Source organism: Pseudophryne corroboree, chromosome 9 (genome assembly GCF_028390025.1).
Source record: "Pseudophryne corroboree isolate aPseCor3 chromosome 9, aPseCor3.hap2, whole genome shotgun sequence".
Classification (NCBI taxonomy): domain Eukaryota; kingdom Metazoa; phylum Chordata; class Amphibia; order Anura; family Myobatrachidae; genus Pseudophryne; species Pseudophryne corroboree.
In genome coordinates this window covers 96393586-96410103 of record NC_086452.1, presented here as the reverse complement: position 1 = coordinate 96410103, position 16518 = coordinate 96393586, and the positions used below count along the sequence as shown (strand labels likewise).

At 46.2% G+C, this 16518-nt stretch overlaps 1 protein-coding gene across 3 annotated transcripts in view; it reads left to right on the top strand.

The window, feature by feature from the left end:
* RABGAP1L (RAB GTPase activating protein 1 like) overlaps nucleotides 1–16518 on the top strand; it is a 690515-nt gene that overhangs the window by 502551 nt on the left and 171446 nt on the right. For all 3 annotated transcript variants that reach the window (XM_063939666.1, XM_063939667.1, XM_063939668.1), the window contains exon 18: nucleotides 9639–9680. In XM_063939666.1, coding sequence (XP_063795736.1) covers nucleotides 9639–9680 — 42 coding nt within the window. The remainder of the gene's footprint in view (nucleotides 1–9638; nucleotides 9681–16518) is intronic.

Genomic DNA, 16518 nt, shown 5'->3' with positions numbered 1-16518 from the left:
TACTATTCAAACCTGTTTGTGGTACCGAAGCCGGATGGTTCGGTATGGCCAATTCTGAACTTAAAATCTCGGAACCCCTTCCTCAGGGAGTTCAAATTCTAGATGGAGTCTTCGAGAGTTGTCATCTCAGGTCTGACGGAGGGGGAGTTCCTGGTGTCCCTGGACATCAAGGATTCGTACCTCCACATTCCCATTTGGTCACCGCATCAGGCATACCTCAGGTTTGCTCTGTTGGACGATCACTATCAGTTTCAGGTGCTGCCGTTTGGCCTCTCCACAGCGCCATGGGTCTTCACCAAGGTGATGCCGGAAATTATGGTTCTCTTACGCAAGCAAGGGGTGAACATAATTCTGTATCTGGACGATCTCCTGATCAAGGCGTCGTCCAGGGAGAAGTTGCACATCCAGCCTCCCTTTGTGACGCCAACGGCACCCTGGGATCTTGACGTGGTGTTGCAGTTCCTGCAATCAGCTTGGTTTGAGCCTCTACTGGAGGCTGACATCAAGTTTCTCACATGGAAGGTGGTCACTTTGTTGGCCTTGGGTTCTGCTCGACGCATGTCGGTATTAGGGGCTTTATCTTGTAAAAGTCCCTATCTGATCTTCCATGAAGACAGGGCGGAACTTAGGACTCGTCCACAGTTCCTGCCCAAGGTTGTATCGGCGTTCCATATCAACCAACCTATTGTGGTGCCAGTGGCTACTGACTCTTCAATTGCTTCAAAGGCCTTGGATGTTGTGAGGGCTTTGAAGATTTATGTGAAGAGGACGGCTCGTCATAGAAAAACTGACTCTCTGTTTGTCCTCTATGATCCTAAGAAAATTGGCTGTCCTGCTTCTAAGCAGTCGATTTCACGCTGGATCAGGTTCACTATCCAGCATGCATATTCTACGGCAGGATTGCCGTGTCCAAGATCTGTAAAGGCCCACTCTACTCGTAAAGTGGGCTCTTCCTGGGCGGCTGCCCGGGGTGTCTCGGCTGTACAACTTTGCAGAGCAGCTACTTGGTCTGGGTCGAACACGTTTGCCAAGTTTTACAAGTTCGATACTTTGGCCTCTGATGACCTCAAGTTTGGTCAAGCAGTGTTGCAGGAGCCTCCGCGCTCTCCCTTCCGTACTGGGAGCTTTGGTACATCCCCATGGTACTAATGTGGACCCCAGCATCCTCTAGGACAGAGGTTCTCAAACTCGGTCCTCGGAAGCCCACACAGTGCATGTTTTGCAGGTAACCCAGCAGGTGCACAGGTGTATTAATTACTCACTGACACATTTTAAAAGGTCCACAGGTGGAGCTAATTATTTCACTTGCGATTCTGTGAGGAGACCTGCAAAACATGCACTGTGTGGGCCCCCGAGGACCGAGTTTGAGAACCTCTGCTCTAGGTCGTAAGAGAAAATAGGATTTTAATTACCTACCGGTAAATCCTTTTCTCGTAGTCCGTAGAGGACGCTGGGCGCCCACCCAGCGCTGCGTTTTCCTGCTTTGGTTTTATAGTTCAGTACTGCCTAGTTCCTAGGTAAGTTCTGCGTTATTTACTGTTTCAGCTGTTGCTGAGTTGTTCCAGCATGTTAGCCAGATTTGCCTGTTGTGTGAGCTGGTATGAATTTCGCCACTCTCGAAGTATGTTGTCTCCTCGAGCACAGTTTCTAGACTGAGTCTGGTAGCAGGGGCATAGAGGGAGGAGCCAGCCCACACTATTAAACTCTATAAGTGCCAATGGCTTTTGGTGGACCCATCTATACCCCATGGTACTAATATGGACCCTAGCATCCTCTACGGATTACGAGAAAAGGATTTACCGGTAGGTAATTAAAATCCTATTTTTTTCCTATTTTTTATTCTTTTTTTGAACTTTTTCATACTTAACGATCCACGTGTACTACGATTGGAACCGAAGCATGGCGAGAAAAAGCGAACCATGCGAGGGGACACGGTGCACTAATTGGGGTTCCTGGTCACTCTACAAAGAAAACGACATAAAAAAACCCCCAAAAAAACTCATGTCAACCTTTTGACCTGTCGACCTAGCACATGTCGACCTAAAAACCCTGTCGATTTTCCAGCCCTGTCGACCTAGTGACTGTCGACCTATAGTGGTCGACCTAGACACTGTCGATCTAATGATAAACACCCGTCCGAGATGCATTATTGATTCATTGTATTAAACCTTAATTACAATTTCTCAAAATATTTAGAAGTAACAATCCCGTATTTTAAATGAAGGATTTTATTTAATGTACATTTAAAAGTAATTTAAACCATTTGATCTGTAAAATGGTAGAAATAATCCCCTCAATGTAGTCCTGTCACTAAAAGTCCAAACCACTTAAAAGGTATGGTGGAGATCAGCAGGAGATATGATTATGGTTATTAGATTTCAATAAAGCTTATCTAATATACAGCAATGAACAGTCAGTTCTTGAAGTTGATGTGTTGAAAGCAGGCAATTGAGTAAGTATCAGGATCTGAGAAACTGTCACAAGAGATAATTTGTGATGGCTAGACAACTGGGTCAGAGCATCTCCAAAACAGCAGGTGTTGTTTGTTGTCGGCAGTATACAGTGGTTAGTACCTACCAAAAGTGGTCCAAGGAGCAACAACCGGAGAACTGGCAACATGGTCATGGGAACCCAAGGCTCATTGATGTTTGTGGAGGGGGGGGGGGGAGGGGGGGCGAAGGCTGATTTTTGTGGGGAGTGAAGGCGCTACTGTAGCACATATTGCTGAAATAGTTAATGCTGGCCATGATAGAAAGGTGTCCACTGCCGAAAGCGCCTACAATGGCCAAGTGAGCATCAGAACTGGACCATGGAGCAGTGGAAGAAGCTGGGCTAGTCTGAATCACATTTTTTTTTATATCATATGGACAGCCGGGTGCGTGTGCATCATTCACCCGGGGAATAGATGGTGCCACAGTGCACTATGGGATGAAGGCAATCCAGCGGAGGCAGTGTGATGCTCTGAGCAATGTTCTGCTGGGAAACCTTGTGTCCTGGCATTAATATGGATGTTACTTTCACATGTACCACCTACCTAACCATTGTTGCAGACCAATACACCCTTCATGGCAGTGGCATTCCCTGATGGCCATGGACTCTTTCAGCAGGATAAGGCGTTCTGCCACACTGCAAAATTTGTTCAGGAATGGTTTGAGGAACATGACAAAAAGCTCAAGGTGTTGGCTTAGCCTCCAAATTCCCCAGCTCTCAATTTGATGGAGCATCTGTGGGATGTGCTGGAAAAACAAGTGCGAGCCATGGAAGCCCCACCTCGCTACATATAGGACTTAAAGGATCTGCTGCAAACGTCTTGTTATCACAGGACACCTTCAGAGATCTTGTGGAGTCCATGTGTCGATGGGTCCGAGCGGTTTTGGCGGCAAGGGGTGGACCTACACAATATTAGGCAGGTGGCTGATGGGTGTACGTATATGTGTATATAAAAGTACAAAACATACTGGTAGATTAATTGACTGCTGTGGTATAATATTTGGACTGTAAGATCAGATGGTTAAGGCAATACCTACATATCCCCACTGCATAATATGGTGGTATCCATAACACTGCAGGTAAAGTGTAACATTACCAACATCACTGAAACAGATATTATATTGACCGTGGTTCTTCCTCCCCAGTCTCCACTCTCGTCACAGTGAAGGACCATACTTAGGATCGCACTGCTTCGGGAAATCTGTACTGTGTTAACCATATGTTATTACATTATGTATATTATATATACTATACTATGTTAACTATCTGTCTGTACATATATATGTGTGTTTGTTTGTTTGTTTGTTTGTTTGTTTGTTTGTTTGTTTTTATAACACAGTCAACTTTTTCACTTTCTAAAATTAAACATGTCCCCAATTTTTATTTATTAATGAAATAATGTTAAGAATAGTTACTTAAACCTGATTCAGTGGTATCATTTTAATAACAAAAATATGCATATTTAATAAAATTGTACTGGAGCAGGATTACATAGCTATTTACATAATTTGATGATAAAGTGATATTCCTGGAAAACATATTAGCCAGGTATGGGGGTACTTCTCTCCAAAGAAGTGTATTGCATATTTTATTTACACTCCACGTACGATTTATCTACAGTTATATATACTAAATAACTGACATTGCCACACAAGCACAATCCAAAATATAAAGTAATTCCTTACACAGCAGCCACAGCGGAGCAATATCCATTATGATTCCCTCTCTCAGTACACACATTACAGGATCATCCACTTTCACGCGGATTATTATGGAAACTCTGTCAGCTGTAATTACATAACCAATGTAAGGCGGTCTGTAGTACACCCATTTCACATGGATGTGGCTATTTATGTAAGCTCCGCTTGAAAAGGGCTATTTATATGACCGGCTGGCTACACTTCCTGCACTTTTATGTATTATTACAGTTTGATTACAATATTCTGGTGCTGATGTTGTTTGTAAACATTTGTTTTGCTTATGATAGTAGCATAACGATAGTAACCCTAACGCTCCCGGCTTCGGTCTTCTGACCAGTGTTGGGATTCCGGTGTCGGTATTCTGACTACCGGCATCCCAACGGCCGGAATGCTAACCGAATCCTATTCTCACACATGTTATTTTTTGTCTACATAATTGAATTCTCCTCTATCAATACAGGTGACTATACTGCGCCTTATAGCAGTCTGTGCACACACAATTTTTTAACCAATATTATTTGTTAGTATTTTTACATCTGTCATTTTTATATTTATCTATTCAATATAATTTATCATTTTGAATGTGTCATTTAAAATATCTAAATGTGTATGTATGTATATATATATATATATATAACTACTAACCAATTACTAATTTTTGTTTATTTGTGCCTTAGTGACTCCTGTTTCTTGATACAGTATATGCTTCTTTGTTGGTCAGCATCTGGTTGCAGTTATACAATTACATTATGCCTGGTTTTGTAAGACATCTGTACAGGCAATAATGCAGTGACGTACGGTGACCAGAGCCTTTCCTGTCATACTAACGTATATACCAGAGTTTTGACTGTATAAAGTATATGAACAATACAAAGAATATATTAGAAATATCTTCTTTGTATCATTCTAATAATTTTTATAGTCAAAACTCTGGAGTAAAAAGTCTATGGTAGGTGTGGCAGTGCCTCCCCTGCCTATCTTTTCTGAGCCTCTCTGATCAAAACTCACCAAATTTCCTGAACTGCACCTGTGTATAATGCCCACATGTATCCTATGGCCCATATATTGTGTGTATCTTGCTCTGGTACTAGCCAGTGCCTCCTGAGCCATTTACCTCACCGCATGTCCCTGAATTAATGCAATACCTGCGTGATGCTTAATAAATAAAAGTAAAATACTTTAGTAAAATTAGCAAAAATTGGTAAGGATGACATACAATGCTGCAGGCCGCCCAGCACAGTGCAAGGATGACCACTATATATGCAGCCGGGTTGCGCATACAGAAGGACTGCCGCCATGTTTCCTGTAGAAGGAAACGCAGGCGTTATCATTGGGCCGCCCTGAAAATGGCCTAGATACGCCTGCGTTTTCCTGCTCCTCCCCCCCCCCCCCCCCCTCCCCAACACCGTGTCGCCACCCCCGAGCACCTGCCACCAGTCACTCATTTTGCGATTGCATCCTTCTGGGATGCAATTCAAGTTTGTGCTTGCGCAGATGGCTGAAAAGCATCCGTCTGCATTATTTTACAAAAAGATCATTCAAGTCTAAATACCCCCCTCCCCCCCTTTTATATTTGTGGACAGGAGTGTTTTTAGGCTATTTTCCATGTGAATTTTTGTGGTTTTGTATTGTTTAAGGCCACTACCAACCATCATTAAATATTTAGAAAAATATGTTTTTGTGAAATGGAATTCAGTGCTAGAAGGCATTTTTGATAAGGGCGGTTACACCAAATTTACCTGTTCCCATTTTGCACCATGAAAATGTCACAGTTGCGTTATAGCAGTGCTGGGGTTACAGCAGTTAGATCCTTGCCTTACTTAGTATGGGAATGATAGGTACATTTGGTAATAGTCACCACTGGGGGAAAGTTCCCCTAATTTTGCTGAAAAGACAACATCTGTTTAGCTGTGCAGAGGAATTGCTTAGAAGATGGAACTGTCAATGTGACACACCTTGTCCTGCATTCTTTCCATCAGCGCTGATGGAGCTTGTTGCTAAAGGTGTTGCATTGCTGCCCCCTTGTGGTAATATAATAAAAATCTTAGTATAGGGTCCAAGAGTCATACAACATTTGAGGTCAGGCTTATCATAGACACTCTAAGGGCCCATAGTCAGTGGTGTCGTGTTTTGGGGTTTAAAACACATGTGCAGTCCACTTGTGAGCACATGTAAATTTATTGTTTTTACACACACATTTTGACTTTGGTTTTTATTCACTGGACACATTCTCAAGCATTTGCACATGTCCAGACTGCAAGTGGTACAGTGCTTTTCCCATTTATTTTACTAGCCCAATCATTTTATGTGAGTTTTCAGCATGTGCAAGGTATGTGGAAACCCAATTGCTGTAAATGGGAAAACTCCATTCATGAAATAAATACACTATGTAACCTGCTCACACCTCTAAATTATCAGCCAGCTTTGACGACTTGTCCCCACTAAAACTGGTGGACAACATGCATGCCACCATTTTGCTAGTGTGAATACCAGACCCAAACTAGAGCATGTTCCCACAAGCTCCACTCACCTGAAGAGGCTACCATGCTGCGGGAGATGGTGTAACAAGGAATAGCTGCAGTCCGGCAAGTGGTAGGTTTTCCCCTCACTGTTCCACTATAATGTATAGGAATTCTTCTTGTTTTGTTATCCAAGTGAGATGATGATCAAAATTATGTTACTATGTAATCCATAGGAAGATATGTTAATTTATTTTACTGATTACAAAGGAAGTAGTTTTCTTGTAATCCACTAGACGTTTTCTCCTTGTAATACACTGGAAGTCTTCTTGTAATCTACTGGAAGTCTTCTCCTTGTAATGCTCTGGAAGTCTTCTTCTTGTGATCCACCAAAAGTCTGATGCTTGTAATCCTCTGGAAGTCTTCTCCTTGTAATGCCCTGGAAGTCGTCTTCTTGTGATCCACCAAAAGTCTGATGCTTGTAATCCTCTGGAAGTCTTCTCCTTGTGATCGACTGAAAGTCTGCTGCTTGTGATTCACCAGAAGTCTGCTGCTTGTAATCACCTGAAAATCTCCATGTAATCCACTGGAAGTCTTCTCCTTGTAATCCACTAGAAGTCTTCTCCTTATGATCCACCGGAACTCTGCTTCTTGTAATGCACCAGAAGTCTGCTTGTAATCACCTGAAAATCTCCATGTTATCCACTGGAAGTTTTCTACTTGCAATGCACTGAAAGTCTTCTGCTTGCAATCCACTTAAAATCTCCTTGTAATCCACTGGAATTTTTCTGATTGGAGTATTGAAGTCTATGTAAAAAGACAAATAAAAACAAAGTAAAAACCGTTGACACAAATAGCTCCACTCCAGTACTGCCACAGAATGACTTTAATACACCTTTCAGACTGACAGAGCCGGGTCACATCCGGGAATGTGTTTCCGGACGCATCCCAGGACACAGTCCGGAAATGTCCCCTTTCACACTGCACTTAGACCTGGGATCGACCCGGGACAGCCCCGTTTATACCCCTTTCACACTGCCAATGCCGGATCCCACCCGGGAATTGGAAACGGGTCCTTCCGGTTGGGATCCGGCATTGGACACTGCCGTTGGCTTCCCTGACCCGGCAATATGCAGGGCAGGTTGCCACAGCGGGGGTGGAGGCGGAGGTGGCACTGGGAGATGAGAACATCTCCGCGCCACCTCTCCCTGTTGTAGTGAATGGGTCCCGGGTCGCATTGACCTGGGAACCCGTTTACACTGCCATTGGCCCGGTATTCAACTCGGGAATAACACTGCTTTATTCCCGGGTTGAATTGCCGGGTCAGGCGACCCGGGATTTCGGCTATGCCATTTTCACATCGCACACTGACCCGTGTCGGGTCGATACCGGGTTATTTGTGCTGTGTGAAAGGGGTATTACACTGATCCCAGGAAATCCCTGCAAATGCATATGTATGTCATTAGAAATGGTCATTTTTCTGGCTCACATAGATGAGGTCACAATAGGCAAGCAAAGGGAGGGGTGGGGCCTGCTTTTTCAGAGTCTTCATTTTATTAACAACTTGCTGTTGTGTACGGATAATTCCTCTGGCTTCAAGCAGCTTTGCGGTGTTTTTCTAAATAATAGCATCCTTCACTGTGCCTGGTATCTGTCTCTTTCCTCCTCCCCTTATGCTGAGCAGCTCTCTGATCTCTTGATCAGTCCAGGTAGCCATATTGCCTGTCTCCTCCACTACCAGGACGCTTCCCCGGGCTCTGGATGATGACATCATCTTTTCTGAGCCCAAGAAAGCTCCAATGAGAGTCTTTTTAACAGTCCTGTGTACTGAATACCGGGTAGGGCCCATTCACACTACACTGCATCCCGGGACGATCCCGGATTCAACCCAGGTCGAGACCTGGGATGAAATGCCGGGACGCTCGACTCTGGATATTCTTTCAGTACCCTTTCACACTGAGCAAAATCCCGGGTTCATGTGCAATAACCCGGGAAATATTTGTCAGTCTGAAAGGGGTATAATTGTAATTAATAGGGAAACCCTTTTGCTTCTCAGCCAATCACAAGTGCTTTCCCAAATTAGCTGAGATTGCATTGAGGCGAGTCCTGGGGACACCCTGCTCTGATCACACATAGAGATTACCGTATATACTCGAGTATAAGTCAACCCGAATATAAACCGAGATACCTAATTTTACCACAAAAACCTGGGAAAACTTATTGACTCGAGTAACTATAAGCCTAGCGTGGGAAATACAGCTCTAGCCGTACACAGCCCTCATACTGCCAGATATGCCCCCACAGTGCCAGATATGCCCCCACAGTGCCAGATATGCCCTCATACTGCCAGACATGCCCTCACACTGCCAGATATGCCCCCACAGTGCCAGATATGCCCTCATACTGCCAGATATTCCCCCACAGTGCAAGATATGCCCCCCCCCCCCCCCCAAGTGCCAAATATGCTCCCCCAGTGCCAGGTACAACTTACCCTCCCTGCTCCCCCGCTGTTTTGTGAAGGAGGGACACGGGGGGCACAGCGCGCACCTCTCCTGTGTCTCTCCGGCGGCAGCGGCGGGTCTGTTAAATTAAGTGGCGGTTCGTGAGCCAATCAGAGCTCACGATCGGGTACTTCATTTAATAGACCCTCAGGAGGGACACAGGAGAGGCGCGCGCTGTGCCCTCCGTGTCCCTCCTTCCCAGGCACTGACTCGAGTATAAGCCAAGGGGGCTTTAAAAAGTCGGCTTATACTCGAGGATATACGGTAATGGAATTGAAAGTGGAAAATAGAAAAAAAAATTGTTATGCAGGAATTGCCAGTCTTGTGTTTTTAATAGCCAGATAAGATTTGTAAAACAGCTATGTTGTAGTTTTGTAGTGCGGGTTAGTGCTCTGAAAGAGCTTTATCTACTATGTAACAATAGTGATAAAATATGTAATAATAAGGGTTTACTTGCTCATTAATCCTCTCTGTCTTGCTCTCCTCAGGGTCTGACTATCATCTTCCAGGTGGCACTGGCTCTTTTAAAGGTATGTTACTTATGTGATAGTACTTTCTTATGATTTTGTTGGGTTGATTGTTAAGGGGGGTACACACGGAGAGATCCGTGTTTAAAATCTAAGCAATCTGACTAGATTGCTTAGATTTTAAGCACGGATCTGCCGTGTGTATGCCCCCCAGTGATAGCGATGCGCGGCCCCGCACATCGCTATCGCCGGTGCTAGATTGAGCCTGCAAGCAGGCTCAATCTAGCGGGTCGCGCACTTCACCGCTAGTCAGTCAGTCCGTCAGTCCGTCCCCTCACTCAGCACATCGCGCTGTGCTGAGCGGGGGGAGAGATGTGTGCTGAGCGGTCTGTGTTAAGATCGCTCAGCACACATCTCCCCCGTCAGTACCCCCCTTTACTTTGGTGTTCATACCTTAAAGGCATTGGCCACCTACATGAAATAGTTTTAAAGTTCCCCTCACCTAAGCCAGTGGACTGGCCCAAGTTTGATGTCTAGGAATGCTGCCCCTGTTGTGGGTGGGTAGAAACTATTGAACTTGAGCACTTTGGCAAAAGTAGTGATTTTTTGTGTGTCTAGAAAATGCACCAGACCTGTGGTTCTCTAACTGAGGGAGCCAAGGGCCCCCTCCAGGACCACATCGAAAATTATTTATGGTCACTGTGATAGGAAAACTAGTACTCATGGTTGCCAATCATAAAATATGTGGAAAAACACAAGCACAACCCTGCAGAATATCCTCAGTCTAAGCTCTGTTGTAGAGGCACTGTCTCCTTATGTATTCTCTCTCTGGTCAGAATGACAGCCTCTGAAATCACCTTATTCTGTATCATTTATATTCTGTGTTCTATTAATTCACGGTTGCTTTACATTGGCTGTGTGCTGTGCTGTGCCATTACTGCGGAGGTGTACTGTATAATAAGCTGTAATACAGCTGTTTTTAGCTATTGCTGCTCACGTTGCTTGTCCGTATAATGGGCCAGATTCAGGTGCGGTCGCAATGCCGATGCGGCAGCAGCCGTTTTCAGTGACGGAACTGCGAGGCACCGCAAGTGTATCAACCACCCACAAGTGAACAGAGACGCCCACCAAAAGCTTTGCAACATGCTCAGCAACTAACTGTGTACTCAGTTGCAACTGCAGCGCAGATACAAAGAACATGGAGTCCCTGGGTGCCTGCGCGGTCACGCAAAATGACCACAGAAGCTGCGATGCTGGTGCCATATTTTATGCCATGAGACTCTCCCCGTTACCTCCTTTCAAACGGTCTCTTTCTGTCAATCACTTAGAGACTGATTCCTCTCTGCCATTGGCATCACAATGGTACCTTGGTCCTTGCGCACTGCAGCCAGAATGCATGCACATTCTACTGATAATCGCTCAGAGGCAACATCGTCAAAGTTGCAGCCCATTGTGTAAACTATATATACTGTACAGACCACTTTGCACAGTAACAACTGCAGATGGGATATACTGTAGAAATATCCCACCACAGCTAGTGTTTGCTGGTGGCGGTCAAAACGGTTGTGAGCTGTAGTGATCATTTCTGACTAGGAACCTATGTGTGTGGTGTTTGTATGTTCTCTACGTTGTGCACGGGCATACTCCGGGTGTTCTAGTTTTTCCCCCCACAGTTCAAAAGTTTAATTGGCTGCTGACAGATATGGACCCTTGATTCTTTGGAATGCCCTAGGTAGGTGCTAAGTGACAAGGGGGTGCTTGAGGTATAATCATACTGATATAATACCATCCTCTCACCAGGCAATTGAAACCAGTCCCCTGCTGAGAGGGTGTGGTATACAAGATCTACACTGTCTAAATCAGCGGTGGCCAACCCTCTGCTCTCGAGCCGCGTGCGGCTCTTTCAGCCGCCGCATGCAGATCTTTCATCCGCCGCATGCGGCTCAGTCAGCTACTGGCCACCGCTGCTCCCAGCCCAAGACACACGCACGCCTCTCCAGCGGCGGTGTCTCTCTTCATTCGGCGCCGGCCCGTGAGCTGCCGAACCGCGAGCTTTGATTGGCTCACGGACCGGCGCCTAATTTAAGAGAGACACTGCCGCCGGAGAGTGAGCAGCAGCAGTGCGGTGAGGAGGGGGGGAGCACCGTGAGGACGTGTATCTGCACTGGGGGCATAGCTGGCATGGGGGGGCATGTGTAGCTGGCACTGGGGGCATAGCTGGCACTGTGGGGACATATGTATCTGCACTGGGGGCATATCTGGCACTAGGGGGACGTATTTCTGGCAATGGGGGCATAGCTGGCACTGTGGGGACATGTGTATCTGCACTGGGGGCATAGCTGGCACTGTGGGGACATATGTATCTGCACTGGAGGCATATCTGGCACTGGGGGCATAGCTGACACTGTGGGGACATGTGTATCTGGCACTGGGGGCATAGCTGGCACTGTGGGGACATGTGTATCTGGCACTGGGGGCATAGCTGGCACTGTGGGGACATGTGTATCTGGCACTGGGGGCATAGCTGGCACTGTGGGAACATATGTATCTGCACTGGAGGCATAGCTGGCACTGGGGACATGTGTATCTGCACTGGGGGCATATCTGGCACTGTGGGGACATGTGTATCTGGCACTGGGCGCATAGTTGGCACTGGGGACATATGTATCTGCACTGGGGCATAGCTGGCACTGTGGGGACGTGTATCTGGCACTGGGGGCATAGCAGGCACTGTGGGGACATATGTATCTGCACTGGGGGCATAGCTGGCACTGGGGACATGTGTATCTGCACTGGGGGCATAGCTGGCACTGTGGGGACATGTGTATCTGGCACTGGGGGCATAGCTGGCACTGTGGGTACATGTGTATGTGGCACTGGGGGCATATCTGGCACTGTGGGGACATGTATATCTGCACTGGGGCATAGCTGGCACTGTGGGGACGTGTATCTGGCACTGGGGGCATAGCAGGCACTGTGGGGACATATGTATCTGCACTGGGGACATATATGTATCTGGCACTGTGGGGACATATATGTATCTGGCACTGTGGGGAAATATATGTATCTGGCACTGTGGAGGCATCCATTTTTTGGCGTTTTTATATGTACTGTACTGGTGCATTATATGTATGTGGCACTGTACAATATGACGAACAAACAGGGTTATAAATATGAAGTCATACTCCTACAAATGTCATACCGAAAGGTGTGCGCACAGAAATGGGGTGTTGCTTTGTGCCAACTATTCCACGCCCCCATTTTTGTGCATGACAGTGGCTCTTGCTCTTGACTACAGATCTTTTCTGTCTCTCTGCTTCTGATTGGTTGGCCACCCCTGGTCTAGGTAGACATTCATTAGGTCGACCCCATATAGTCAACATGCATTAGGTCGACAGGTAAGAGATGGTCAGAAACAGTAAATTTTCTTTATACAACACTAAGTAATATCTTAATATCCGTCTTTCTTTGTGTGAATAATATTCTTTACAGAGTTTTACTTCTCCCACCGTTCATTCTGCCAGTATCGGAAAACTACTACTAGGGATGCTTTGGTAATGAAAAGGTGAACTGCAGCCTGTACAGAAGTGATGGGCAACAGGCGGCCCTATGGCCACATGCAGCCCGCTGAGACTTAAAACATTTTCTACTTTAGTATCAGATTTGGGAAAATGTGCAGCCCTACTGAATGGTAGTGGGGGCCTTTGAGGTGTTTCACGCTGTCCAAATACTGCTGTACAACATGCAGCCTGTACATCCAAGCATAGGATAATTACCTGCTCACCATGACCTGGTCACTAGATAATAGAACCATAATACACCTATTTACATATCTGACACTAGAACTACACATATAATCAACCACTGTAATTTTATTATATTCTATAGAGACATACTTTAGGTTACTACGCTAGCAGTCCTACCATAATAATAGACAGTATCCTAGATCCCCAAGACCCTGCCCATTACATTATAAGAGTAGGAACAGTTAATTGAAGGTCCAATATATTACACAGGATATACATTAGCAATATCAACATATAGAACTTTGACTTTTTATTTCTTTGCGGATTTTGAGGTTAGGGTTAATGTATTAAGCCTGGAGAAGAAGCACCAGCCAATCAGTTCCTTACTGTTAATTTACATATTGGAGCTGATTGGCTTGTGTGTTATCACCTTGCACTTATCACTGCTTTATCTCTTCTCCAGGCTTAATACATCTGCCCCAATGATACTTATCTCCTCAATAGAAAACCTAGAACACAGATTCTCAAACTCGGTCCTCAGGACCCCACACGGTGCATGTTTTGCAGATCTCCTCACAGAATCACAAGTGAAATAATTAGCTCCACCTGCAGACCTTTTAAAATGTGTCTGTGAGTAATTAATACACCTGTGCACCTGCTGGGTTACCTGCAAAACATGCACTGTGTGGGGTCCTGAGGACCGAGTTTGAGAACCCCTGCCCTAGAAGATATCCGTAATAGCCATAGCAGATTCTCCCACTAGGGGGGGATAGAGTTTATTACACAATCCTAGGAATGACAGCAACAAGGTTTTCCGCTGGCCTCCTGTTAAATATCTGCTCCCTCTCCCCGCAGTGCCTCAGGTTCCTGCACTCGGCAATGATTGATTGTTAAAAAGAAATCGAGAATAACAAAGCAGTTTCTTGCACGTCTGCAATCATATTAGTGCAGAGCGGCTGACCTACCCATATTTTGTGCTCTGTGTTAAAGTTCTCCATATTTTTAAATCAAAAAGCCAAATCAGTGATTGATTTTATTTGAAAACCTAACTGTTAGTACTATAGTCATTTGGTACGCTGACAGACAAGATGCTTCTTACAGACTTAAGCTGTGTAGAGCTGAAGATGTAGTTAAAGACAACTACTCAAAAAAAACCTCCCAATCACTTAATATGATTTTTTCTCTTACGTCCTAGAGGATGCTGGGGTTCCATTTCGTACCATGGGGTATAGACTGGTCCTTTGGTAGTCACTGGCACTTTAAGAGTTTAACAGTGTGGGCTGGCTCCTCCCTCTATGCCCCTCCTACCAGACTCAGTTTAGAAAATGTGCCCGGAGGAGCCGGTCACAGCTAGGGGAACTCCTAGGAGTTTTCTTAGTTTTATTGTTTTCTAGAGTTGGTTATTTAACAGGCAGGCTGCTGGCAACAGCCTCCCTGCTTCGTGAGACTTAGAGGTGGAGTAGTGTCCAACCCAGAGAGGTTAATGGGCTCTATCTCCGCTGACAGGACACTGAGTTCCTGAGGGTGATGATCGTTAGCCGCCCGAGACGACCACTCACTCCCGCAGCATGCCGCCACCCCCTAACAGAGCCAGAAAAAAGAAGAGTGGTGAATCTGACGCCGGAGTCCTGGTAAGCGGGTCCCCGCGAGAATGGTGGCTCAAGGGTGGGAGCGCAGCTCTGACAGGCTGCGCTCCAGAATGCTCAGCGGCACACTGTGTACAGCGCTGTGAGGGGCGTCCTTTCAAGGTCTAACCCACTGTTTGCTGCAAAAATTACCTCAGGCCAGTATAATCTCTAAGTGCGGGAAGACGCGCCATTACAGGGGGCGGAGCTTCTCAGAGCGGATCCAGCACTAACCAACAGCCCGACGTACGGCAGCGGCCAGCGATGATGCGGGAGCGCGCATCAGCACTCACTGCTCATCACCCGGCCATACACATTGGCCGAGTTTGAGCTCAAAACACCAAAAGTGAGCTACTTTGAGCTCAAAATCGGCTAGTGTGTATGGGCCTTAAGTCTGATATCTTTAACGATTTTTCTCTAACGTCCTAGTGGATGCTGGGGACTCCGTAAGGACCATGGGGAATAGACGGGCTCCGCGGGAGACGGGGCACTCTAAGAAAGAATTAGGTCTACTGGTGTGCACTGGCTCCTCCCTCTATGTCCCTCCTCCAGACCTCAGTTAGAATCTGTGCCCGGACAGAGCTGGGTGCACTTTAGTGAGCTCTCCTGAGCTTGCTAATAAGAAAGTATTTTGTTAGGTTTTTTATTTTCAGAGAGATCTACTGGCAACAGACTCTCTGCTACGTGGGACTGAGGGGAGAGAAGCAAACCTACTAACTGCGGCTAGGTCGTGCTTCTTAGGCTACTGGACACCATTAGCTCCAGAGGGATCGAACACAGGAACTCACCCTTGGTCGTCCGATCCCGGAGCCGCACCGCCGTCCCCCTCGCAGAGCCAGAAGCAAGAAGCCGGCGAGAGAAGTAAGAAGACGTCAAAAGCGGCAGCAGAAGACTCCTGTCTTCATATGAGGTAGTAATGTAATTCCTGGGTTATATAGCGCTGGGGTGTGTGCTGGCAAACTCTCTCTCTGTCTCTCCAAAAAGCCTTGTGGGGGGTCTGTCCTCAAATAGAGCATCCCCTGTGTGTGTGTGGTGTGTCGGTACGATTGTGCCGACATGTTTGACGAGGAAGGCTATGTGGAAGCAGAGCAGGTGCAGATGAATGTGGGGTCGCCGCCGACGGCGCCGACACCTGATTGGATGGATATGTGGAAGGTGATAAATGATCATGTAAACTCCTTGCATAAAAGGTTGGATAAAGCTGAAGCCTTGGGACAGTCAGGGTCTCAACCCATGCCTGATCCTACAGCACAGAGGCCGTCAGGGTCTCAGAAGCGCCCACTATCCCAGATTGTTGACACAGATATCGACACGGATTCTGACTCCAGTGTCGATGGCGATGATGCAAAGTTGCAGCCTAAAATGGCTAAAGCCATCCGCTACATGATTATAGCAATGAAGGATGTATTGCACATTTCAGAGGTAAACCCTGTCCCTGACAAGAGGGTTTATATGTTTGGGGAAAAAAGGCAAGAAGTGACTTTTCCCCCTTCACATGAGTTAAATGAGTTATGTGAAAAAGCTTGGGAT